Source organism: Cricetulus griseus, chromosome 6 (genome assembly GCF_003668045.3).
Source record: "Cricetulus griseus strain 17A/GY chromosome 6, alternate assembly CriGri-PICRH-1.0, whole genome shotgun sequence".
Lineage (NCBI taxonomy): Eukaryota > Metazoa > Chordata > Mammalia > Rodentia > Cricetidae > Cricetulus > Cricetulus griseus.
This window is the reverse complement of record NC_048599.1, coordinates 82,309,571-82,335,877: the sequence shown is the minus strand read 5'-3', so window position 1 is coordinate 82,335,877 and position 26,307 is coordinate 82,309,571. Positions and strand designations below refer to the sequence as shown.

The 26,307-nt window shown below is 40.5% G+C and overlaps 1 protein-coding gene across 2 annotated transcripts in view; it reads right to left on the bottom strand.

Moving 5' to 3' along the window:
- Ttc17 (tetratricopeptide repeat domain 17) overlaps positions 1 to 22,602 on the bottom strand; it is a 105,886-nt gene extending 83,284 nt beyond the window's left edge. For both annotated transcript variants that reach the window (XM_027422409.2, XM_027422410.2), the window contains exons 1-2: positions 22,412 to 22,602; positions 2,746 to 2,835 (exon numbers count right to left, since the gene is read on the bottom strand). In XM_027422409.2, coding sequence (XP_027278210.1) covers positions 2,746 to 2,835; positions 22,412 to 22,570 — 249 coding nt within the window. In that variant the 5' untranslated portion in view covers positions 22,571 to 22,602. The remainder of the gene's footprint in view (positions 1 to 2,745; positions 2,836 to 22,411) is intronic.
- Between the last annotated feature and the right edge of the window lie 3,705 nt (positions 22,603 to 26,307).

Genomic DNA, 26,307 nt, shown 5'->3' with positions numbered 1-26,307 from the left:
TTGCATTTCACTTCTTGAGTTAATTAATCACATTTCCCCCTATGTATCACTAGACTGAATTCTTCTATTTATGCCACTAAAAAAGTAATAGCAGTAAGTAGATATAATATGTTTATGTACCTAAAAGTAAAAACTAACTTCTGAACCATTGCCATTTATTTGAACACTGTTTAAAGAAAACCAGGTCATGCTTCAAAACATGAGTCCCTACAAAGAAATCTATCGTTGTATTCCTGATATTAGTTAAAAAAAAAAAAATCAACATTTCCCAAGTCATAAGTGATAAAACCAGTAGTATCAGGGTGAGAGACTTAGTTTAAAATATTGTGACCTGGAGTTCTATGTTCTAAAAACACTATACCTGTGGGTACTAGTTCACAGGTATTAAAAGCCTTTCCCTTTTACTTCATACAAATTAAACATCTTTAGACACGTATATGCTGAAAGAGGTACCAGCCTGAATTCATGTCAGTGGGATTCAGGGCTTAGTGTGGCTAGAAAATGAATTATTGACTTAGTTTAACAGGAAGCTGTGATGGGGGAGGGCATTCTGTGTGTATGTTTGTCTTATTGGTTGATAAATAAAGCACTGTTGACCAATAGGGAAGCAAGTTAGGTGGGACTAGGAGAGAAGGAGGATTCTGGGAAATATAAGAGGAGTCACTATGTGATCCTGGGGAAGAGAGGACGCATGCGGCTGGCGTCCTTGGTAAGATAAGTCTTTATAAAATATATAGATCAATAGTTGATACTTAAGACAGAGCTAGCAAATAAGAAATCCTAGTCATTGGCCAGCAGCATTGTACCTAATATAAGTCTCTGTGTGTTATTTGGGGGCCCTAATGTTGGGGCAGAACAGAGGCGGCTGTCGAAAAGAGTTATTGTTACAAAGCTGATTTTCAAGTTAAGAGATAAGCTGCTGGGAGTACAGACACAGTTCAGTGGTACAGAGCTTGCCAGTATGCTCTGGGTTCAATGTCCACAAAACTGGACTAGTGAAGTGTTTGTTTTTTTCCTCATTTGACAACTTGACACAAGCTATGATCATCTGGGAAGTGGCAACCTTAATTGAGAAAATGTCTCCATTACATTGGCCTGTAGGCAAATCTGTGGGAGCACTTTCTTTATTAAAATGATTGTTGAGAGCCCAGCTCATTGTCAGTGGTGCCAGCCCTGGGCAGGCAGTTCTGGGAGTTATAAAAAAGGTAGATGACCATGAGCCAGTAAGCAGTGTTTCTTCAAGGTTTTTGCTTCAGCTCCTGCTTCCAGGTTCCTGCCCTGAATTCCCTTCATGATAGACTGTGATGGGGATGCATAAGCTAAATATAATTTCTTTCTTCCCCAAGTTTGGAGAGGTAGTCATATTGGTGTTTTGGTTTTTCGTTTTTGTTTTTTTAATAGAAAGTAAACTAAGAGAGAAAACTGACAAAAATTCCCCCAAATGAAAAACAAAGAACAAGTTATGAGCCTTCTGCCTGTAGTTCTGCTACGTCTGCCTTGAAAACCTGAGTGGGTCTTGTTTTTAGGTTCTTCTGTCTACACTGAGATGGTCCTTAGGATTTCTTCCTGCTACAGCACTTCACTCTACACTGATTACTCCTGCTTATTTCCAATACTTTCTAACTCTTATCTGGCACTTGACTTTTTCTAAAACTTAAATTTAGATGTAATTTATATTATAACTTTAAAGTAGATAGTTTATGGGGGAAAATCTAGTTTTTCCCAGTCACTGCATACAATTGAGCAAACCCAGATCACAGATACAAATGGTAAAAATCAGTGCCTAAAAATGCTGCTTGGTTTGTTTATTAAACAAAAGTCCTATTTTATTTTTCTACATATAAGTTCCAAGTTTTCATGGTACAAACTGGTTAAGACTTTTTGCCTTAACCACAAGAAAAGACCATAGGGAGACCCCAGTTTTTACTCCTTCAGAATGAATTAAAATTATGATTTTTAGGGTTCATGAAAATCTTTTTCTCTGGTTTGGAGACAGTAGCTCTCTATGCACACTGGACGAGCTGGAACGGTGGGTGTGTGTTACCTGCTCGGCTCCTTCCTGCCACTTCTTTTTCTTTTTGAGACAAGGTCTCGCTGTGTAATCCTGGAACACTCTATATTTAGACCAGGCTAACGTCAAAGTCACAGAGATCAATTTGCTTGTTTGTATCTGGAGTGCTGGGATTACAAATGTAATCCCAGCTCCCTTCTTCTTTTTCATATTTCACCCAAACTCTTCCAGATCACAACATAGAGCACTGTCTTCTCCTCCAGAAAGCATCCCAGAACATACTGGGGTGGAGTGGGGGTGGGTTGGGGTGGGGGTGGGGGCAATGACACAGACTTATTCTAGGATAAGTGAGGGGAGAATTAGGTCCATACCTACACCAGGGTACTGTGTTCCTCTATTACACAAATCATCTTGATGGAGAGGATGGATGTAGACAGGGGTAGGAGGGAGATGGGGGGTGGGAGATGGGGTCAGTATGGATTATATACATGTGTAAAACTGTCTAGGGACAAATTTAATTAATAAAACACCCACACATACACATAGACATACCACTTTGACAAAGTAATTTGACCAAGTAATTGTTCTGAAAGGCCCCACCTCAAAGCAAGATCTAAACTGTATTCCTATAAGTCACAGGAATTGGGCTTAATAATATGCTTAGCTTTCTTTGAACACAATCAGCTCCTAAGAGGCAGAAGTTTCAGCTGCATATCATATATCCAGTTCCTTACCTCTAATTCTTTGAGGTAGTTAACTGTTGTTTCTTGTCTCATTAATATGACTAAGTCATGAGGATGCTTCAAGTTCATTGGCGAATCCACCTATAAGAAAGCAATAAATAAGTAAATTAAACCCCCATTTCTTAATTTGAACTAATAAAGCTCCAATTAATGATTTCAATGGCTGTCCCGTCACCATTCTAGTCTGTGACAGGTGCTCAGTAAGTTTACAGAGCATCTCAATAGTGATTGCATGTAGGTGGTGCTGGGGTGCTGCTCAGTGAGCTCAGTATGCAGAGTCCTAGGGTTCATTTTTCAGCCCTTGAGTAAACAAAGGAAGGGAAGTAATTAGAAACAAATGATAAAATAATTTCCTTTAAATATTTTTCATACCTCTAACAGCAAAAACCCCAGACTGACTAGTTTTGACAGCACATTTCATATCTGAATAGACTTGGAAGTGATAAAAAAGAAAATATTAAAAATACATTTTTGTAAGGCAATTTGGAGGAGCCATAAATCAAAGATGATCTAAGATAAGCTGCAGATATATTATTTAGAATGTGTGTTCTCTTGATCAACAGATTAAGTGACTATGCTGTTGCAGATGTAAGAAGATGAACCTACATACTGGTAGCAGGCTTAGAGATTTGCTCTCACTTTCTCAGTGTTATTTACAACATATACCAACATGTTCATCATCACTACGTGATCCTTCACTTATCCAAACAAACCCCAGGAAACTAAGACATTCTTAAATAGGGAGGCAACCTATATACAAAGATACTCACCACAACAGTTTTAGCTGAACAGATACAGATACCTAATTTTATCATAAAGCAATAGAGAGGGCCACTGTCCTATGGAATGGGTCAAAGGAGAAAATGTAAAATCCACAGCCTGTGGCCTGAGTATAAAGAGCTTCACATAGGAAGCAAAGAATGCCGGCTTACTTGCAACTTTTCCAGACCTCAAGCAGCAGCTATTCAATGGAGTTTCCAGACAACTAAGAACCTAGAGGGGCAGGAGGTAGGGGAACAGTCCTTCTGTCTCAAACATCCATTGTTTACCTGGTCTTTGAAGGACTTGCAGGAAGAATAAGATAGAGGAAGACTTAACATTTCAGAGCTAAAGGATAATATTAACTTTTATATTAAGAAGTGCTCACACAGACATGGCTGAACCAGACGCTCCTCACATTCCATTGTGAGGGAAGTGAGTTGCATTTCCTTGAAGCTTTCAGTCTAGCAAAGATGTAGCAGCTAGCAGAGACATCAGGATAAAATTATTAGCTGACAGGAAGGGTAGCTACTGACAGCTGCGTTTCTCTTTTTGAGGTGACAGCAAATGGCACGGATCTTTGCCAGATAAAGGGTTAGCAAGAGAAGACTTATGACCTGACACATATCTTTATTTCAGTCATTTCAAGGTCTTAGATTCTAAAATGTTATGGCAATTACCTTGGCAAATTTCAACATAAATACCTTTCCTTTTGAGTACCTCTCCTCAGAAAATGACAAACTATTGTCTGCTTGACAGCCTTGTAAATATCAGAGCATCCACTCTGCCCATATGTGCTTGGTAAGTCTCTATAGGCCTGGTCCACTGACTGAACACTTGGAATTTATATACTCCTATGTGATCTCTGTATAATGTGTAAAAAATGACACAATGCCACGATTTTAGCATTTAAAGACCCCGAGGATAAAAACCAAGAGGTACTAGAGAGAGGAAGTTTAATCCCAGCACTCAAGAGCATGAGGCAGGATTATGAGTTTGAGACCAGTTTGGGGAACATTTTGAGACTGTCTCAAAAAAAAAAAAGATAGATAGATAGAGATAGATAGAGAGAGAGAGAGAGAGAGAGAGAGAGAGAGAGAGAGAGAGAGAGAGAGAGACCAACTGACCAAACAAACAAACAAAAGAGAACATACTGCACACTAAGATCTCAAAGTTCACTTTGCTTTTCATCAAGTGACAAATGCTACCCATTTCTATGTCCTGATAGTGCAATGCTCATAGGCCCTGAATCACAAAGAAAAGACAGAACAATTTTCACCTGCTATTTAAGAAAAGAAATATAAACTATATTTAGAGCAATTATACTGCAAAGAAAAATGGAGTTACATTTTAAATATAACTGTGTGGCCTTAATTCTGTGACCTAGAAGGATAGCCTCCAGGTGACAGTTCACTGCAGCAATCTACTTCACCAAAGAAGACAAAATATACCAGGCAATTCAACTTTATCTTCCTTAGAGTACATTATATGAATACAAGCATCTAGTTATATAAAACAGCAGTAAACATTTTACTCATATCAAGTACATTTTTATAGATTTCACTTGTTGCTTTCTCTAATGAATCGAGACTTTTTTTAGTGATCTATTTTTATTATGTACATTGGTGTTCTGCCTGCACATATGTCTGTGAGAGGGTATTGAATATCCTGGAACTGAAGTTATAGATGGCTGTGAGCCACCATGTGGATTCTGGGAATTGAAACCTGAGTCACCTGCAAGAGCAGGCACTGCTCTTAGTCACCTCTCCAGCCCCAAATCCAGACACTGTTAATGGTCACATCTCCAATCAAGAGTCCTGAGGTGGTAGATTCAGTAAATCATACAGCAACAGATAGAAATTGCTCTACTGCCAAGTTGGAAAAAGGTGAACACTTTAAACAAATAACCAATTTAAGGGTACAAACATGTTTGATGTTCTAGGAAAGCCAAGTTTGAGTCAATCAATTGTCAGTGGTCATTTATAGCAGAAAATGACAAACTTCTGTAGTGACATTAATCCAAGCCTTATATGCAACTTGTCCATACACAGTAATTGTTCTAATCTTTTCAAAGGCATCCATTTTAATATATGAAAGCAGCATGGAGACCTGTTCCTCTCTGGCTAGCAGTTTGAAAACTGATGAATAAAATATTATGGTGCGGTACACGCATTAAAAAAATATTCCCCTTAAGTTAAGAACTTTAAGCAGAATTATTTTTAATTCAAAATTTTAAGTTTGTTACATTAAGACAATAGCACATTGAAACTTATAAAGATACTATCATTTCACCTCTATATAAAATTAATATGGCTCCACTTGTTGTCCACTTGTAGTTTTTGTTGGTCACTGCCCATAATTTCCTTCTTTATTACAACTACATTGCTGGCTTCCTCTTCTCCAATGGAAGCCCTAGCCAGGGCCTTCTTTTCTATTAGTCATACAGTTATTTCTGAGATATGGTTTCCTACGTGAGGTCAGGTGGTACTACAGAGACTAATCCAGAATTCCCATCTGAGCTACTGGGGACCAGACAGCTTGCATTCAAGGAGGCCTGAGAATAGGGTTGAAGCAGCAGAAAACCTACCTTTGTTTACACCATTGGAACAAACCATACCTGTAGAACTTGAAGTTTGTCCAACATGCCAACAAAATGTTTATAATTCAGAAAGTGTTCATGTTATCCCAAACTTTTCTCTAATTTTTATTACATCTTAAGTGAGTGTGGAGGAGTATATATATGTGGCCCATAAGTGGAGGTCAGGGGTCCTTACAATCCATTATGTGGGTACTAGGAATTGAACTCAAGTGTCAGACCATTAAGTAATTTCATCAGTTCAACTCGACCTAATTTTTAAGAGACCTTCTACTAGGGTAACCTTGTGGCTCTTTTAAGTGCCATGGGTTGCCTGTTTTGTTTTTTGTTTTTGTTAACTTGACTCAAGAGAGCATCATCTGAGAAGAGGGAATTGAGAAAATGCCTTCATAACATGGGGCTGTAGGACATTTTTCTAATTAGTGACTCATGGTCTAGCCTAATGTGGGTGGTGTCATCCCTGGATGGGTGGTCCTGGATGCTATTACAAAGCAGGCGGAATAATCCATGAAGAGCAAGCCAGTAAGCAGCATTCCTCCATGGTTTCTGCATCAGCTCCTGACTTGATTTCTCTCTTCAATGGACTGTTACCTCAAAGTGCAAGATGAAATAAATGCTTTCCTCCCCAAGTTACTTTTGGTCATAGTGTTGTATCACAGCAATAGAAATCCCAACTAAGACAAGACTCTTGCGCCTTTGCACATGGTGCTTCCTCTACCTAGCACATACTTCATATGCTTTTGACAGGGCCTAAATGACTGAACCAAATAGCATTTCTTTTGTGAAGCCAACATCCTCTTCTTGATCTCCCATCAGACTGGACACACACTCCTGCATCAAGCATTACATGTGCACACACGCCTGTATCACCAAGCATTACATGTGCACACACTCCTTTATCATCAAACACTGCATGTATACACACTCCTGTATCACCAAGCATTACATGTGCACACACTCCTTTATCATCAAACACTGCATGTATACACACTCCTGTATCACCAAGCATTACATGTGCACACACTCCTTTATCATCAAACACTGCATGTGCACACACTCCTGTATCATCAAGCATTACATGTACACACACTCCTGTATCATCAAACACTGCATGTGCACACACTCCTGTATCACCAAGCATTACATGTACACACACTCCTTTATCATCAAACATTACACGTACATACACTCCCTTATCATCAAACACTGTATGTACACAATCCTGAATCAAGCACTACATGTATATCATTCTCCTATATTACACGCTTCAACTGCCATCTGTAATCCTCTTTCTGCTGTCGGTGTGTAATATGCTCTGAGGTGTGTGGCAGGTAGTCAACACACTGCTAACTGCTTGAGGACACTGTCTTGGTGCCACATTTGCTCCATGTTCCACTGGAGGTACAGTGGCTAACCCTCCAGGGTCAGAACAAGTATATCTCTGACTATACATCCATGACTAGTTGAATCAAATTGCCTGAGCTACTTCCCTATCTATCAGCTGAAAAGACCCGATTAATGAGTTCTAGGTTCTTCTAACTTTTTAACACACCTTTTTTACATTTTTATCAGCCTGACTTATATTCCAGGAAAAAAAAAAAAGCTACTATTCAAATGAATGAGATTTGTAACACGATAAATAAATAAAAAGTAATAAATAAATAAAAGACCTAGTGGCTGGTATTGGGGTTCAAGCTTCAAGCTAAAGATGAGAAAAGCAAAGTGGTGGGTCACTAGCTCTTACCACTACCTCAGGTTGATTCTGCTGCTTCTCCTCAGCTTGGTTGAGAATCTGAATGTGTTCCTATCCTCAGTGTGGCTGGAGAATGAATCACTGATACTGACCACTGAAGACTCTGCTCCTATCTTTTTTTTTGTTTTGAAAGATTTTATTTATTTATTATGTATACAACATTCTGCTTCCATATATATCTGCACACCAGAAGAGGGCACCAGATCTCATAACGGATAGTTGTGAGCCACCATGTGGTTGCTGGGAATTGAACTCAGGACCTCTGGAAGAACAGTCAGTGCTCTTAACCTCTGAGCCATCTCTCCAGCCCTGCTCCTATCTTTTATACCCGTCTAGTGCTGGGATTAAAGGTGTGTGATCCCAGGTGCTGAGAACATGTTTGTGTGAGCTGCTTCTTTAGGACTGGATCAATCTTGTGTAGATCTGGGTGGCCTTGGATTCACAGAGATCATCTATCTCTTAATCCCGAGTCCTAGGATTAAAGGTGTTTACTACCGCTTTCTAGCTTCTGGCTGCAGGGATTAAAGTTGTATATCACCACTGCCTGATCTCTATAGTTTGAGGCTGCCTTTGCTTTCTGAATCCTCAGGCAAGCTTTAATAAATCATAAATATATCACCATAAGATTAGCATATTTTCAATTTGCCCATTTAATCTTGCTTGCAGCAAGGATGATTTCCAGAATTGCAGTTAAAAGCTTCTTCTGTGCTAAAGAGATTGCTCCATCAGAAAAGTGTTTGCTAGGCAAGCATGTGGGCCTGAATTCAAGCTCCAGAACCTATATAAAGAAAGTGGGAGTAGTGGTATGCATTTGTAATCTCAGGACTAGGGAGGTGGAGACATGTGCATCCTTGGGACTTGTAAGAAGAAAACAACAGGCCTAGGAAGAAACCTTGTGTAAAAAAATAGGTAGATGGCAACCAAGGAACAACACTGGAGGATGACCTCTGGTTTCCATATGTACACCCTGCCATATATGCTCAAGCATGTACACACACACACACCACACACACACACACACACACACACACACACACACACACACACCCCTGCTTTCTGTTAAACTGTCCATTTGCTCCAATTAGCAGTGGCTATTTATAAGTAGTTCAGTTGTCTACTGTATCATGCAAAGCTCTTTGCCATAAAAGATCTTAGGTATATGGGTATCTTAGTTGCATGTATGTCTGTGCACCACATGTATATCACCCTCAGAGATGCCTACTGTTAGATATTTGTCATGTCATGATAGCTTCTACCCTCTCCAGTGCTATGCAGATATCTTTATAGAAATGGGAATAAGAGCTTCATTAGATGACTCAGTAGGTAAAGATATGTGCTGCCCACTCTGAGTTCCACCCCTGGCACCTAAGTGGTGGGATGAGAAAACCTGCTCCTAAAAGTTTTCCTCTGATCTCCATGTGTGCTATGGCATGTGCATGATCCATACAAGATACCGTCAACACAGTTAATCAACGCAATTATTAGTTTTTTTACGTAATTATTTTTTAAATGGGGATAATACCTAGCATATTGCGTCCTTCCCCTGCCCATTCCTCTGCCCACTTTATTGGATGTCTCTCCCAGGGAAATACAGCTGGATCATTAATCTTACTTCCTTATTATGTTTATACGAAGTTATGTGTGTGTTCATGTGAATACCAGAGGTCAACTTCAGGTGAATCTTCATGTCAAAGCCACCTTGTTGTTTGAGACAGGGTCTCTTACTGGAACATGGGACTTGCAAATTGGCTAGCTTGGCTAGCCAACCAGCACCAGGGACCCTCTTATTTCTGCCTCTGGGATTTCTACAGTGCTGGAATTACAAGCTTGTGTTACTACTTGCTTTTTATGTGGGTGGTGGAGACTGAATTTATGTCCATGTCAGGTATCCTACTCAATTGTTCTTCATTTGAAATTTTGAGATAGTCTCTCACTAATTCATCTAGATGGGCTGGCCAGCAAGATTCCTACTTCTGCTTTCCCATTGGTGGGGTTATATTCATGTGCCGCTGCACTCAAGACTTTTTTCTGTGGGTTCTAGAGTGTGGAACTCAGGTCTCTATGACTGAAGGGAAAACACTATTTATGAAGACATCTTCCCAGACCCCAATTAATTGGTTTATTTTCTCTAAAATAGTTCAATCAACTTAAATTCCTACCAACAATGAGTTTCCACAAGATTTTAAGAACACAGAAATAACTTTGAATATATTTTAATCTCATTCTCTTTGTGGACTTTCTTTTATACTTAAAAATATTTCTCCTGCCTCACTCTAAATTTGATAGTTTATATACAGTATTTTCAAAGGATGGTTCTAGTTAGTGGGACTCTGGGTGACAATATTGTGTTTCCTATCTTTTCAATAGTGAGTGCATATTGCTTAAATTTATAATGAAAACTTCTATCTATAAGTACATTTTCTTTGTAAATATCAAAGTTGAGGGTACTAGGAAACAATTTTTTTTATTTAATTTTAAACAAACTGTAACAACAAGTAAAAGCTTAGGTCTGAAGAACAGCATGGTAGCTTTCACTTTGGGTCCAAGGAGAACTCCAAAAATACATCAACTAGTGTCTTTTCTGAACCTTACCTTTCTCTCCAAATCTTATCTGAAGTCTAATTTATTGCTGTTGTCAAAGAACTGGCCAAGGAACCTTTGCACCTAGCCGTGATCATACCATGATAATCAGAATGAGTTTTAAAGGGATGGGCTGAGACAGGCAGAAAGTCTGTTCTCAATTCTCTCCACTCAAGTATCCCTTCAAGTTAGGCCATCATGGACTTCTACCTTCTTTCAGGTTTGGAGACCTGAAAGTTCAAAGTATCAGTTCAGCTTTATTTCATAAGAGGGTCTTCATAGACTCCTGGCTATAACTGTGAAAACTTGTATACATTTGTTTGTGTGTGTGTGTCTGTGTGTGTGCGCAAGCTTGCACCAGTGACTGAGTGTTTCTGTATATACACGATTGCACATGCACATTGGAAGCCAGAGGTCAATCTTTAGTGCTATTTTTTTTTTTTTTTTGGTGAGAGAGAGTCTCTCTTAAGGACAGGGGACTCACTGATTAGGCTAGACTGGCCGGCTCTAGGGTTTCTCCTGTTTCCACCCTCCCAACACTGGGATTACAAGTGCATACCACTATGTTTGTGTTTTTACATGGGTGTTGGGGACCACACTTGGGTCTTCATGCTTGTGCAACAAGCATTTTATGAATGGAATTGTTTTCCTAGCCTTTGAGGCATACTTTGTTAAGATAACAGTTTTGCCAGGCGGTGGTGGTGCACACCTTTAATTCCAGCACTCAGGAGGCAGAGGCAGGTGGATCTCTGTGAGCTCAAGGGCAGCTTGGTCTACAAAGCAAGTTCTAGGACAGCCAGAGCTGTTACATAGAGAAACCCTGTCTCGAACCCCCCCCCCAAAAAAAAAACAAGAAAAGCAAACAAAAGATAACTGCTTTGCTATAATTTTTGCTGTCAGAGGACTGGTATAATATTTTAATGTGAAAGCTAAAACTATTCTCAGTTTGAAGAATTAGCAAGCCATCAAATTAAAAACAAACTCAAACAAAAGTACTGAATCCTTGATCACCACATGAATTTTATGGCCACTATCCTCTGAAGTTTACCCTCAACTAGATTTTATTTTCTTGTTATTGCAGTTTCTATGCCTAATCTTTCATAATTTAGACATATGAAGTATACTATATAGATATTACCTAGATTTAAATGTTCACAATGTTTCAGCCAATTTGTAAGAACATTCATGTCAAACAATTAATATCTTCCTGACAGATAAGCAAGATAATTAACATTTGCAACATAAACAAATAACAATTAGACTATATTTTAGAATTTATGCCACAGGGGAAATATACAAACAATACACTTACAGCTAGACTATTTGTAACTTTACAATGAAAGAAAATACAATGCTGGATGAGATGACAAGACATGGATTATTTTTCCTATGTATTTGTCAAGAAGCATTGGTAAACATTTAAGAAAACAAAGTAGCTGATTATGTTGTTATTTTTTTTCCCTCTTTGAAATAGGCTGGCCTCAAACTCCTGTGTAGGTAAGGTTGAATGTGAACCCCTGATTTTCCTGCCTCTCCCTCCCAATTGCTGTTTATATTACAGATGGTTGTTTTATATGGAAGTCAGATGCAACTTTAATTCAAGCTGTAAATAAGTACTGAGTATATAGCAGCAGGAAGAATAATGGCCCAGCCAAGATTTCTATGCTCAAATCCCTAATCTTGTGACTACATTATGCCACATGGCAAATGAGAATTAAGATGCCAACCAGATGAATGATTGTTAATCAGACTGTCTTAATTAGGACAGAGAACACAGTTTGGACATCAGGTGGGTACAGTGTAATTATATGGAAGAGGGAGCGTAGGATCTTACACACACACACACACACACACACACACACACACACACACACACACACACACACACACACAAAGGTAGGCTGCAGAGACAGACAGGGAAAGAAAACGAGGTCAAAGGGATGCAATGAAAGTGGCCCAAGAGCCAAGGAATGCTGGCAGCCAGCAGGCATTAGAAAAGATGGGCCTTGCCCAGAGCCTCCAAGAAGGTGTACACTGCTGCTGTCTTCTGGCCTATGCTTGCAAGTCTCAGGTTTGCACCTCTAACCTTATTAACTGGAGGGCAATAAATTTGGGTTGTTTTAAACCATTACATTTGTGGTGTTCATTGTCTTCTTCTCTTCTTCCGCCTCCTCCTCATCTTCTTCTTTTTCTTCATTTTTAAACAGCAGCAACAGAAAATAATATAAGCACACACTAAGCCTAGATATAATACCACCAGGTTTGAGCTTTAAAATTCTTGGTGTGATAACTGGGTTACTCAAAACCTAGCAAAGACACTACAGTTCAAGACACTGGCCATACTGTTACTGAGGTGACAGGAAACTCAATGGCCTGGGCATGACTTTGCTAGTTTATGCTGGAAATCACTGCCCTAAAGAGAGGCAACTGCATTCAGTTCAACCTCAGTACTAACCAACTGCTTGGGGGATTTAATCAGCATGACTGATTTCTTTTACTGCAATCCAACAAGTATGAAATACATACTAAGGATAAAAATTTAATTTTTCAAGAAAGACATGAAAGTGAAACTGAAGGTTGCTTTTTGCTTGTCACTCCTACTGATGGCCACAGTGCTGTTTACCTAAGGGCAATGCATGGTCTTTTGCTGAAGTGAGATTATGAAAAAAGGTTTTATACATCCCAACTATTATTAGTCATTTTCATATACTGACATAATCTTTTAGCACAATAATTTGCCAATACCTAGGAAAATTAAGTGTAATACATTCTTGACAACAGTTAACTCCATGTCTAAGATTTCATCTTACAAATATTCATAGACAGGATACAAAGATAAACACTTACTTGCCACAGTACTGTTTGACAGTAAAAAACCTGGAGAATCTAAATGCCTGCCAAGAGCACTGGATAAATACATTATAGAATATTCATATAAAGGATTATTATCAAGTCTTAGCCAAGAAGGGAGCTTTTTACTTTAATGTGGTTTTAAGCTAGCAAGTTAGTCATCAGACAAAATGTTCCAGTTGTATGTTTAAAAGAGAAATTCATGAAAGTGTCTGCAAATACACAGGAACTTTGAGGAAGAACACTTCATTGTGATGTAGCCAGGGAATATCTTAAAACTCTTGTTCAGAGACACTATGCTCTTAGAGAGGATTTAGCTTGTCCAAACTTTTTATTTCTAACAGGGAGAACCAACTAACCCTCTTGTCACCTTCAAGTAAACATACCATCCCTGCTCTAGACCACAAAATGACAGTGGCCTTTTAGTATTCTGACACGTGTAATATTGCAGGTAAAAATAATGTTTGCAAACACACTCTTTTCACTTATTCAGTATTACCTGAGTGCATACCACGTGCCAGGCACTGTTTTCAATTCTAAGGTTACTTCATCTAAGACTACAAAGCTGGTGCCTTCTTTAATGGACAGGAAATAAAATGTAAATGCTGTAATATAGTGTCAGCAGTGAGTGCTATGAAGAATAAAGCAGAGAAAGAATACATGGTTGGAAGAAATGATGTTTTAGATATGTAAGAAGAGGCAGGCTTGAGCTATGATGGCATCTGTAGAGGGTGGTCCAAAGGCAGAAACTTGCCTAATCTGAATAGCCACAGAGGCTATTTCAGCTTTAAAGGCTGAATCACATCACATCACCTAAGACGGACAGTGGGATCTGAGGCTGAAGAGGTGGCCAGGTCTCAGGTCTTTCAGGCCTTGTAAGCTACATATATTTATCCTCATGTGTGATGGGAAACCACTGCTCTCATGTTCTCTGCTTTCCTCCTATCTGAGAGTGACTGATATGGCCATATGGGTTTTAAAAAACAAAACATTTTCTGTGATTCTGGGGAGAACAAATCATCTAGGGCACAAATAAAGTGAAAAGACCAGTTAAGAACTGGTATCTGAACAGGACTGAGGCAGGGTTAGTCTGGACTAGGGCTGCAGAAGTGAAGTGGAAACACATGGCCGAATTGGGAAGCACGCTGGAAGTCAAGGTGACTGCTTAATTTTAGGCTGGGAATAAAACAGAAAATAAGAGTCAAGAAAACACCAGTATTAAAAAACAAACAACAAACAAACAAAAAAAACCAGTATTTGGGGTATCAGTAATTTGGTGAATGGAAGACATTTGGGGTTGGGTTGGGTTTAATGTGTTCATGTGATGCCATTCTGAGTGGAGATGCCCAGGAGACAGGGAGCTCAGATGAGATTTGGAGGGAGGACTCAACAGGTCAAATTGTAAGGCAGGAGACTGCATGAGCCCATCAGGTGGGGGAGCAAGGCAGCACACCAGCCAGTAAGAGTCATCAAGGAAAGAGGGATGCAGCAGAAAAGAACGAAGAGTCATGGCCAAGGCTCAGAAGAAAAACAGAGTCTGTGTCTTGGCAGTCGTGAAAATAGTTCAGTAAAGTAGGAGGCTGCCACTAGGTTGCTAAGAGGTTAAGTAAGATTGCTGAGGTTCCTGAGAACTGAGTTTGGCAGTGAGGGAAGCCCTGGTGTCCTTATGAGCGCTGTAGGGATGAAGGGCTGACTGCATTGGCTTTAAGAGAACGGGAGGAACACAGGCATGACTCTTGTGAGTTTTCTGCTATAGAACCACACACTGGAACTTCTGTTGTTTCTGGGAGTGTAACGGAGACACAGGTACTGCTCTCCACATTCTCGAGTGCAAAGCTACACTAACTTTTGACTTGGCCTGTTGGCAAGCCCTCATAGTCCTCATTGTCAGCATGCCTTCTGTTTGCTTCCAGCACGGTTGCTTCCAAACTGCAACAGCTGCTGGGCCCACAGCTGATTGTAACCCCGCTCAGCAGTGTAGCTGTCAGCCCTTGCCTACGCTGCCTGGCTTTCTCATTTTTCTCTTTTACTTTTCTTGTTCATCATTTGTCTCATTGCTTCTTTACATATTTACATGTCTGGGCAATAAAGCTGATCTTTTGTGTGTAATGCCAGTGAAAGAGAGGGTGCTATCCCTTGCAGAGGGATAGCATCAACAACAGACAGGGAGAGTGGTTCCTGAGATTACAGCCCTTCTCATCTATTCTACACCTCTTCTGAGAGTTGAAGGGCTGATTGATTGATTGATGGTTTACTTGGATCTTTCAAAATTTTCCATAAGTCTAATACTTCCTACAGGCTGTCTCTGGATGATGATCAAACTAGTGAACACTGGCTTCATAAAAGCAATTGTAAATGTCTAAGAGGCAGAATCCACTCATCACACGCGCTGGCATCAGCCAATTAACAGTTAATTATATGTTGCCATCTGTGTGCTTTGACACTGTAGGAGATGCTGGAGTTATAGAGGTGGGTGTATCTAGACCCTCTTTGAACCAATGCAGTCAGTGGTCCAGAGGGCATTAAGATAAGTAAACGGACAGAGCATGGGACAATATGCTATGAAAACACAAAGAAAAAAAATGACACAAGAATTGTGGAGTTAGTGAGATGAGGGTACCTGAGAGGAACACGTGCAAAGGACAGAAGCAAGGGAGAACAAAACATACCTAGAATGCTTACAACAAACAGAACAAAGAGTGTGTGTGTGTGTGTGTGTGTGTGTGTGTGTGTGTGTTTGTGTGTGATGCTGCAGTGAAGGTCAGGTACTCAAGGATGATTAGATGAAGGCCAGAGAGAAGGAAGGGCTAGGCTGGAAGTCATGATAGAATTTGGGTCACATCCAGGGTACACCATAACCAGGTGATTTCCTTTCTTAAATATACTGAAACTGAGCTGAGTCATTGTGCATTTGAAACACCTCTCAGACCTGCCAAATTATTTACCATCAACCAAAAATCAAATAGCTCATCTATTTCTAACCTATAGAAGAGCAGTGCCATGAGGAGTTTGGCCTCTTTGTTAACTCTATGTGGCATATGTAGGGTTGCTGAAAGTCACTTAGCAAGTGTGCTTTGCCAAAGGGATAAGCTTTCAGGCATCAGCACCATGAGGAACTAACTTCACTGTGAGCAATAAAAAGCATCTGTGCTCCCTAGGCATCTGATGACTGAAGGCAAATAAATGATCACAGTCACTCAATAAACTCGTACTTGAGCCCCTTACCTCCCACTGTCACCTACCTTAAATTTACTATGAAATACTTGGCTGAAATGATCTAAATTGGAAAAAAATGAATTGGACGAGCCTTCATAATTCCCACCGTTGCTCTTATGTTTCCTTCTATCCCTCCACTTACTGGGGTGATGTGAAGAAAAACATGTACTTCAAACAGCACAAAAGCCACACTACTGTAGATTAATATGCTTATAATTATTGTCACTACTAAATGCTACTCATTAGATGTACTGTTGTAACATGTATTCTTTTTCTTTTAATTTAAATAATTTATTTTCATTTTATGTGCATCGGTGTTTTGTGTATATGTATGTGTATGTTGTGTGAGGGTGTCCGATCTTGGAGTTACAGACAGCTGTGAGCTGCCATATGAGTGCTAGAAATTGAACCCGGGTCCTCTGGAAGAGCAGTCAGTGCTTTTAACTGCTGAGCCATCTCTCCAGCCCTGGAACATGTATTCTTTAAACATCCCCCTTCCGAAATTTAAAACTTGATGGTTCTAACTACAGAGGAAACAGTGCTCAAGAAAATAAATACTACTATGGCTGAGATAGTGGGTAACAACAGTGATTCTTACTGAAAGCAAAGACTTCCATCTCTGTTTTTTTTTTTTCTTTTTCTTTTTTCCTCGAGACAGGGTTTCTCTGTATTGCTTTGGAGGTTGTCCTGGATCTATCTGCAGACCAGGCTGGCCTTGAACTCACAGAGATCCACCTGTCTCTGCCTCCCAAATGCTGGGTTTAAAGGCAAGACTTCCATTTCTGAAGAGAGAATTCTAGTTGAACACGCCCACACACATTCATAGCTGGAACATTTCAAGAGTTCATCTGACATGAGACAAACCAGGTATGGTGGCACACACCTGGAACCTCAAGATTACAAAGTTCAGTGTTCAAAGTCATCCTAGTGGTAGGTCTGAAGTTAGCCTGAGATACATGAGAACCTTTCTAAAACAAATAAACAGAAATATAAAAAACAAAACAAAAAACTCACACAAACTAAAGAAATAGGATACCAGAGAGTGCTGAGGGTGGAGGCAAATCCCAAATTTATTTAACCTTCCCTGAAAGTGAATTAGCAGGTACTTTGGATTAAAACAAGAAAGAAAGAAAAAAAGAAAGAAAGAAAGAAAGAAAGAAAGAAAGAAAGAAAGAAAGAAAGAGAAAGAAGGAAGGAAGGAAGGAAGGAAGGAAAGAAGGAAGGAAAAGATGGGTATTCCTATAATCTCAACACTTGGCAGATAGTAACAGAATGATGAAAGAGTTCAAGGCAAGCCTCTGTTACACAGTAACTTTTGAGGCAAGCCAAGACTTAGGCGAGACTTTGTCTCAACAAGCAAACAAACAAAAACAAGAAAAAGAACGGAAGGAAGACAGGAAGGGAGGGAAAAGCTGCCACATCATCGGTTAAACAAAGAATATGAAATAAAACAACAAAAGTATTTAACTACAATTAAAGAAGTAGGGGCTGTGAATTTGAAAGAGAGGAGAGGGTTATATGGGAAGGGTTGGAGGAAGGGAAGGGAAAATGACATAATTATACTTTAATTAAAAATTAAAAAATACTTGAAATATTGTCTAGAAGCTTATTCTTCACAAAATCAGCCAGCAACAGCCCCAGCTATGATTTTGAAGTTGCCTACATTCTCTAACTGAAGCATGCTACCTTCCTTCCAAGGGTGTGTATGTGTGTGTGTGTGTTTTGCAAACACAAGTTGGTGTTAGAGACAGGGTCTCATGTAGACCAGTCTGGTCATAATCTTGCTATACACTCAAGGATAACCAATTACTGCCTGCCTCCACATCAAAGTGCTGGATTTACAGATGTATATCACTAAACCTAACTACGAAGCACATTTCAACACCTAAGGATAATGTAAGTTTTATTTTATTTATTTTTTTGGCCTAATCATACAGTATATCCTCACGCTAACTGGTTAGTAGCACACACTCATTTAGTTCACAGACTGAGTCCGAGTTAAGGACGTTGCTTAAATAATGTGAGATATAAGGTCCGATCATTAGTTTTGCCAATCTGACTCAACCTAGAACCACTTCGGAGTGAGTCTCAATGAGGGATTGTCTAGATTAAATTAGCCAGTGGGCAAGTTTGTGGAATTGTCTTGGCTTTGTTAATTGAGATGGGAAGACCCATCCTCTGTGGGTAGCACTATTCCCTGGGTTTGGGGCCTGGACTGTAAAAAAGTAGAGAAAGGGAGCTGAGCACTGACATAAATGTGTTCACTCATTGCTCTGTATGGCTGTAATATGAGTAGCTGCCTCCAACTGGTTGCTTTAAGTTCCTGCTACCCTGACATCTCCCTGCTCTCCTATGACGGACTGTAACTTGGAGTGGTGAACTAAATAAAACTTTTCTCCCTTAAGGTGCTTTTGTTAGGATATTTTGTCAGAGCAGCAGGAAAGACAATGAAGACAGATGGTCTTTCTGGTTTCCAGGTACTGGGTCAATGAAATGATAAGAGATACTCCAGAACCCAAAGTTGAGAAAAAACTCAGAATTGTGGGCAGCCTTTTTTTTTTTTTTTTTTTTTTTTTTTTTTTGGTTTTTCAAGACAGGGTCTCTCTGTGTAGCTTTGGAGGTTGTTCTGGCATTTGCTCTGTAGACCAGGCTGGCCTTGAACTCACAGAGATCCGCCTGCCTATGCTCCCAAGTGCTGGGATTAAAGGCATGCACCAACGCCCGGCTTGTGGGCAGCTTTTTTCTTTCTTTCCTTCCTTCCTTCCTCCTTCCTTCCTTCCTTCCTTCCTTCCTTCCTCTCCCCCCTTCCTCTTTCCTGGGTATCATTTCTTTTTATTAAGATGTTAATTACTGCCAGTGGTAATGGCCCAAGGCTTTAAATTTTTTTTTTTTTTTTCCATTTCAATCCAGGTTTCCCGTCCCTCCTCTCCTCCCACTTCCCCCACCCCAGGGCAGCATTTTTCTTCACCTTTCTCTGTCTATGGTGGGAAAGAAACATAGCAAATGGAGCATTCTCTTCATACCCCAACTCCACGATTCCCTAGAGTACGTTCCTGGGAATTTAGTGGTAGGAAGGTATACTTCTTAGCTGAGGCAGGGATTATGGAAAGAAACACTCTGATTTTCCATGGCATGCACTGGACACTTGCTGTTGCCAGCAACCACCCCAGCTTTTATATGAAGAAGCTGCCTGCAGGAATGTAGATCTGTCTGACTGAAGCCCTAATTCAACCCACCTAAGGACAGAGAGTTTCTACACTTGCATATTCACAACCTTCAGTACAGAACTGGCGGGTATCTATCTTTAGGGTCTGCTAAGGCTTGAGATATAAAAATCCAATGAATATGCACGTCTCCTGGTAGATTCCATGCTGCACTTAAAACTAACTACAATAATGAAAATGGCCCTAATTAAATGTACACTTTCGGCAATTCTAATTTTTTTTTTTCTCTGAGAGACAGAATCTCATTATATAGCTCTGGCTGGCCTGGAACTTGCTAAATTAGTAAAGCAGGCTGGCTTCAAACTCAAGAGATTCACCTGCCTCTTGCTTCCCTAGTGCTGGGATTAAAGTTGTGTGCCACCACAGTTGGCTCCAATTCTGTTTTTTGATTCATATAAACATCCCTACATTTGTTGTAGAAAAATAATGATTTGTATATAATTAAAAAAAGTTTAAATATTAGAATTCAAATAATCAAAGAGGCATTTGCTACTCTAATTTTCTAAGATTTTCTACTTCAATTTGCCCATAGCTCCTTCTTGATAGTAGGCCATTTTAAAACTGGAACCACACTAAGAACTAAGCAGCAAGAATTAGATATGTCACTTAAGATGCAGTATATATACTAAATCCTAACTATGTTTCCGAATTTACAAACAGTATCCCCAAATCTATGTACTAATATATACCCAATGTGACCACTGATTGCAATCTAAACTATATTTATTAGATTTTTGCAAGATTCAGTTTATTGCCAGGAAAGAACACAGGAGTTATGCACAGTTACTGGAGTCCAACACAAAAGCTGCCCTCCATATCCAATTCCTATTTTATTTATTTGTACTGATTTTCCCTTAGATTAACTCCATCCTCTCTATCCCTACCCTCCAGTTGTTACCCTGTCGTGTGCAACTTATTTCTTATAGAATAAAATTTCATGGTTGCCAGAACTCAATGCTGCAACTGTTAATGGGCAGAGAAGAATTGGAAAAGTCAATGAAAGGGGTCATTTAAAATGACACAAATAAATAAGACTTGCTTTCTTAGCTTTAAGCCTAACTACTTACTGATGGGATGGCTTGGCAGACCGAAGATTGGCCCTTCTCTGAGGCAAGCTACTAAAATCCGTTTTCCCTTCTAACACATAGATCCAATGTGCAAAAGACCGAATTTGTTAAAGAACAAAACCAAATCCGATTTGACTTTTCCATTGAAACATTCAGCATGTAAACAATCAATCTCTATTAATTAGCCTTCACTTTTCAGATGGGCTACTTTCTCAGACGAGTGGCAGGCCACCAAAATGGGAAGGAGAAGTCAATGTCATAGAATATAAATAGCTGTGGCCAGAAACAATATATATAGCAAAAGAACCAATAGGAGAAGGCTCCCCAAATTGCAGCATAAGTGACTTAATTCAATGTCTCCCTTCACAAGGGCTTCAGGGAAAACCACCAACAGCAAACATGATGAAAACAACAAAAATGGATACAAGATTTCTAATCTTATGTCGAAAAGACAGCCTTACTGTATATTCTAGGGTTTCTGTGAACATTTTAAAGCGTCAGCTGGAGCTTAATAGTCACGAAAAATAAATCTTTCAAAATAGGAGTCAACTATATATACACCCGAGTAACTATAAAGGCAGGAGCTGACTTTTAAAAATTATATTTTAGTGTTCCTACAGTTAACCCAAAGGATCAATAATTTCACACGACTTTGGTTAAAACATTGGAGTTAGTATGCTTCAATTGCATGGAGTACACACTTCACTTTTTAGATGTCTGCTGGACATTTCCTGACTGTTGTCAAGCACTGAAAGTCAATAAGTTTATAAGATTCTGTGGTGGAGCGCGCGCCCTCGCGCGCGCACGTACTCTTAAGCATAAGCAGCATAAACGCAAATGCAGGCATCAGAAAGTTACATAAGAAAAGCGGTCTGTCCTCTGAGAAATCAGTTCGAGCATACAATAATCTAGTCAACTGCATATGCTGCGTGCCCGAGCTGGGTCACAGGAACCAGGTAAAGAAGCAATGCAAAATACACCGGGAAATGAGGGCACTTAAGAGCTGAATGATGCAGAGAACGCCACCAGAGGCATCTTGTGGCATTCCTTCGGAAGGAGCAAGAATGGGTTGTCTTTAACGAGCCCCTGATGACCTGGGTAACGGCACAGCCTAAAACCACCGCATCCTGAAACAAATCCCACCATGTGGGAGAGGAGGAGAGTGGAGGAGTCGCATTAAGTGATCCATTCACTAGAGCTAGCCCGGCAGTCGCCGGCTTGGGACTAGAGCACTCCCTGGCACAGCCACCTGCTTTCTACTTCCTCGGGAAGAGGTGGCGGCGCGCGGGAGCCAGTCCATAGGCTCCAAAGGCAGAACTAATGATGAATGTGTGATTCCGAAACCCGGAGCTCAGGTCTAGGTTCCCCAGGGTCGGTTCCGGGACGGCGCGAGGCCCCACGGTGGAAGGCTGAGAAGTTTCCCACGGCGGAGCCCGGGCAAGGAGATCTATGGGGAGGGGGCGGCGCCAGGTCTGGGCGCTGGAAGCCTCGACCCGCCGGCCGGGAACCGGGGAAGGCAAGCCGGGGGCGGTGCCGCGCGGAGCCACACAGGGGCCCGGCTCGGGGATCCCCTCACGGGGCGCGGGCAGAGAGGGGGCACCCTGGCCGCTACCTGCTGTTGGATCTTCCCGTCCTCCGTGACGACCCAATGCGTGGTGGCCAAGGCTCCTCGGGCCACCACGCTCAGCAAAGCGGAAAGGCTGAGAAGCCAACGTGGGCCGGAGCAAGGCGACAGCTCGAACCGGCCGCGGACCCCTATTGCCGCCGCCATCTTGCCCCCCCAGCCGGGCCGCTCACACCGGAAGCGGAAGTTGCTCCTCGCCACCCGCCATCTTGGGGAGGTCGTCTCTGGAGCAGGAGGAGGAGCCCGCGGACTGCTGCGGGGCTCACTACCACTCCTTTCAGCATAGCTTGGGGGCAACCGGTCCTGGGGCACGCCAGAGCTGTAAACAGCTTTTTAGTTAGCGTTTTCCTGTAGGCTGTGTGATCTCAAGTGTGGGAATCGGAAGGGAGATAATAATAATAGACTAAGTGGAGATTGAGCAGAAGTGAGAAGACTGGTGGTTCTTTTTAAAAAGTAAGTATTGTTTCTGGTAGTGCAAGAAAAGATACGCTATCGAACTACCTAAGAGAAGCATTTTTGCAAGGTTGGCAATGGAGTGTCCGGCGGCACAGTCCTGCTGCAATGCGTAACACATACGGAATTTAAAAAATAGCTCTAGACAGTTTATCAAATACAAAATCGCAGTTCAAGACAAGATATGCATATATGATCGGTATTGATACTTTGTTTCTTCCTAAATTTGGAAAGCTGTATCTACTTATAGATGAATTACATCTGCCGTAGCCAGACTTCTGGGCCTTAACAGCAGCAAGTGTCTAGAGGACTTTGGTGGGCAGATCCAGTCTAAATGCTTAGGTGTAGAGCTCCCCTGGGATGTTACTAAATATGCAAGTTCTCACCCCCCCCAAGTCTATTTTAAGTAAAGTCTCAGGTGACTGACTTGCGTATTAGAGGCTCTCGCTGGGCGTTGGAGGTGCATGCCTTTAATCCCAGCACTTCGGGAGGCAGAGGCAGGCCTGGTCTCCAGAGCGAATGCCAGAATAGGCTCCAAAGCTACAAAATTAGAGGCTCTCTACCAACAGGTAAAAGAGCAATTAAGTAGCTTAGGTTCCAGCTTCTACCAGCGTATGTTGTAAATGATACTTCAGAAACTGCCTACTAGTGTGTCGTATCGTATTGTTAATGCTTTTTTTCTGTTGGGAAAAATAGAACAGCGCCCTGCTACCTCCCTATGTGGGTGTGTTGCAGGAAAACAAAACAAGCATCCGCTTCATGCAATGGGAATAGACCATGACATTGTTTAATTCTTCTGACAGCAGTTTTATTTATTTTTTTCTTTGCAATGCTAGCGACTGAGCCCAGGGTCCTGCATATGCTAGCCGAACACACTACTAATGAGCTATGTATTTCTACCCTGTCATTTAATAATTTGTGTTTAATACACCTACCTGGCTCTGGAACTCCAGAATGAGTGGTTGAGTAGAATCCCTAATACCTATTTTAAGTATTAGCTGGCATTTAGCCTTTGAAAAGGAGGCAAAAGTCATGCTTCTATGAATTCAACGGATCATCTTTTTTTTTTTTTTTGTAGATCATATCCCTTCTCTTTGAGACAAGTTTTTTTCTCAAACCTTGAGAGCCCTCCATGGTTTTCTGTTGTATAACTAATCTCCACAAACTTAGCAGCTTAACATGTGATTTTAGTTTCTATGGAATGAAGAGTATGGTTTGGCATGGCTGGTTTTCTACTCAGTCTCACACAACTGGGTAGGGTGTCCTCTTCAACCTCATTCAAGTTCTTGCAGCTTTTAGTTCTTTGCTGTTGTAGGACTGAGGTCTGTCTTGCTGGATGCTGACAAGTCATGAATGCAAAATACCCAATATGTAGCTTTCAACATGGCCATTACTTTTAAGGCCAGCAAGAGAATGTCTTCATTGTTTGAAACTAACTTAAACCTCTAGGCTAGATTTAATGAATTTCTATGATAAGATTTTCCAAGTGAATAATATTCCTTCTAATTAGCCCCAAATTAGCTTATTTGTAACTATGACATTGCAAAAATACCTTTGGCCAAATAGCATAGAATTTCAGGAGTTATATAGCTACATGTCTTCCATAGCCCAGGTGGATCTTTTAAATCCTAGTCTTACTAAAGTATACTTGAAAATAAAAATCATATATTCAGTGTACAAGGATGTCTAAAATGAAATACCATTACCTGATTCAGGTAGCCCTAAGGCAGAGGTGTTTGCTTATCCTCTCCCAGCCTTTATGTGTGCTTCCTTTTCTACAATTTAAGCTACAGTTCAGATCCTAGTTTGTAAAGTTCTTGCTACCACTGAATTTTGTAGCACTAACGATGTACCATAATACTTTCTACATTTTGAGCACTGAAACTCTTTAGTAATTTCTGCAAAGGTTCTTAGGTCTAGTCTAGTGAGACCCAGTGCACAGTAAAACTAGGAAAAGAAAATACAATATAGGTAGGCAGCAAAGATAAATAGAGCCAATAAACTACCTCCAAGGTCAGGGGAATGTCCTGTGTTATACCACATCTGAAAGATTACAAAGTACTCTGGGTTTGTATTCTAGGTACAACTGGTATCACCTGGAAACATGTAGAACATACTACTCTAGAAAACAAGGACACAATCCTTGTGGAGGTTTCTGTCCCTAACTTAGATCAATTCATTCTTGGTATGTTCTAAGAAGTACAAGCAGGATTGGGAAAAGCTGGGCTGACCAAGGCCATCTAAGGGATTTGTCCTAAAATTCTTTGCTGATTTCAAACCTCGACTATTAGCAGCTAAAAACAGGAGGAATTTCTTATGTTAATATATATTTTTTAATCTTCTTGAGTATCCAGACTTAGGTTTTGGCTGGGTTTTTCAATTCCTCCCAAAAGTAGCCTTCCCATTTGAAGTTGAGTAAAACAATTACAAAGTCCAACCTAAATGTGCTATTTCTTCACTTTAACAAATTACACAATAAAAGCACTTTATTAAAAGGAAGAGTTATTCTGGTTCCCAGTTGTAGGGGTTTCAGGTCCTGCTGGATCTGATCTCACCACAGTGCTGAGCATGTAACAGTGGAGGCTGAGAAGCAATTAGAAGATAGAAAGAGGCTAGGAACAAAACAGACCTGAAATTTTTTTTTCACCTTTCAATTTCATTCACTTGCAAATTCATCAGTTGACTAAGCCATCTATTAGGCTGGTACCTTCATGATTCAATCACTTCCCCAAAGCCCATCTCTGAATACTGCAGTGGAGACCAAGCCTTCAACACATGAGTCTTTGAGGGACTTTTCAAACCATGCTCTAAAAAATTATTGCTTCTGAGTTCCTGTCCAGGTAGTCATGTCACTTCTTAAAAAATCCTGTTCTAGAGCCGGGCGTTGGTGGCGCATGCCTTTAATCCCAGCATTCGGGAGGCAGAGGCAGGGGGATCTCTGTGAGTTCGAGGCCAGCCTGGTCTCCAGAGCGAGTGCCAGGATAGGCTCCAAAGCTACACAGAGAAACCCTGTCTCAAAAAACCAAAAAAAAAAAAAAAAAAAAAATCCTGTTCTATGCACTTGAGTTTTTTCTCTTCCATTCTACATGCACTTCAACAAAATATAAAGTGCTAATTGTTAATATCTCACATTGAGTCAATTCTTAGGTCAACATAACAGGAAATGTATCTACTTGACCTTTCAATATAAAGCAAAATTTAATGTCTTATTTTTAAAAGTTGTATGTATGCATGCATCTCTGCATATGGGTATATGCACATGAATGTAGATGCTTGCTAGAGAGGTGTGTGTGTCTAGTCCCTTAGAACTAGAGTTACAGGCATAACTGCCTAAAGTGGATACTGGGAACCATACTGGGGTTCTCTGCAGGAGCAATATGTATGTTAAACCATCTTGAAGTTGGGAGGGATTTCATGATTTTGTAGAATTT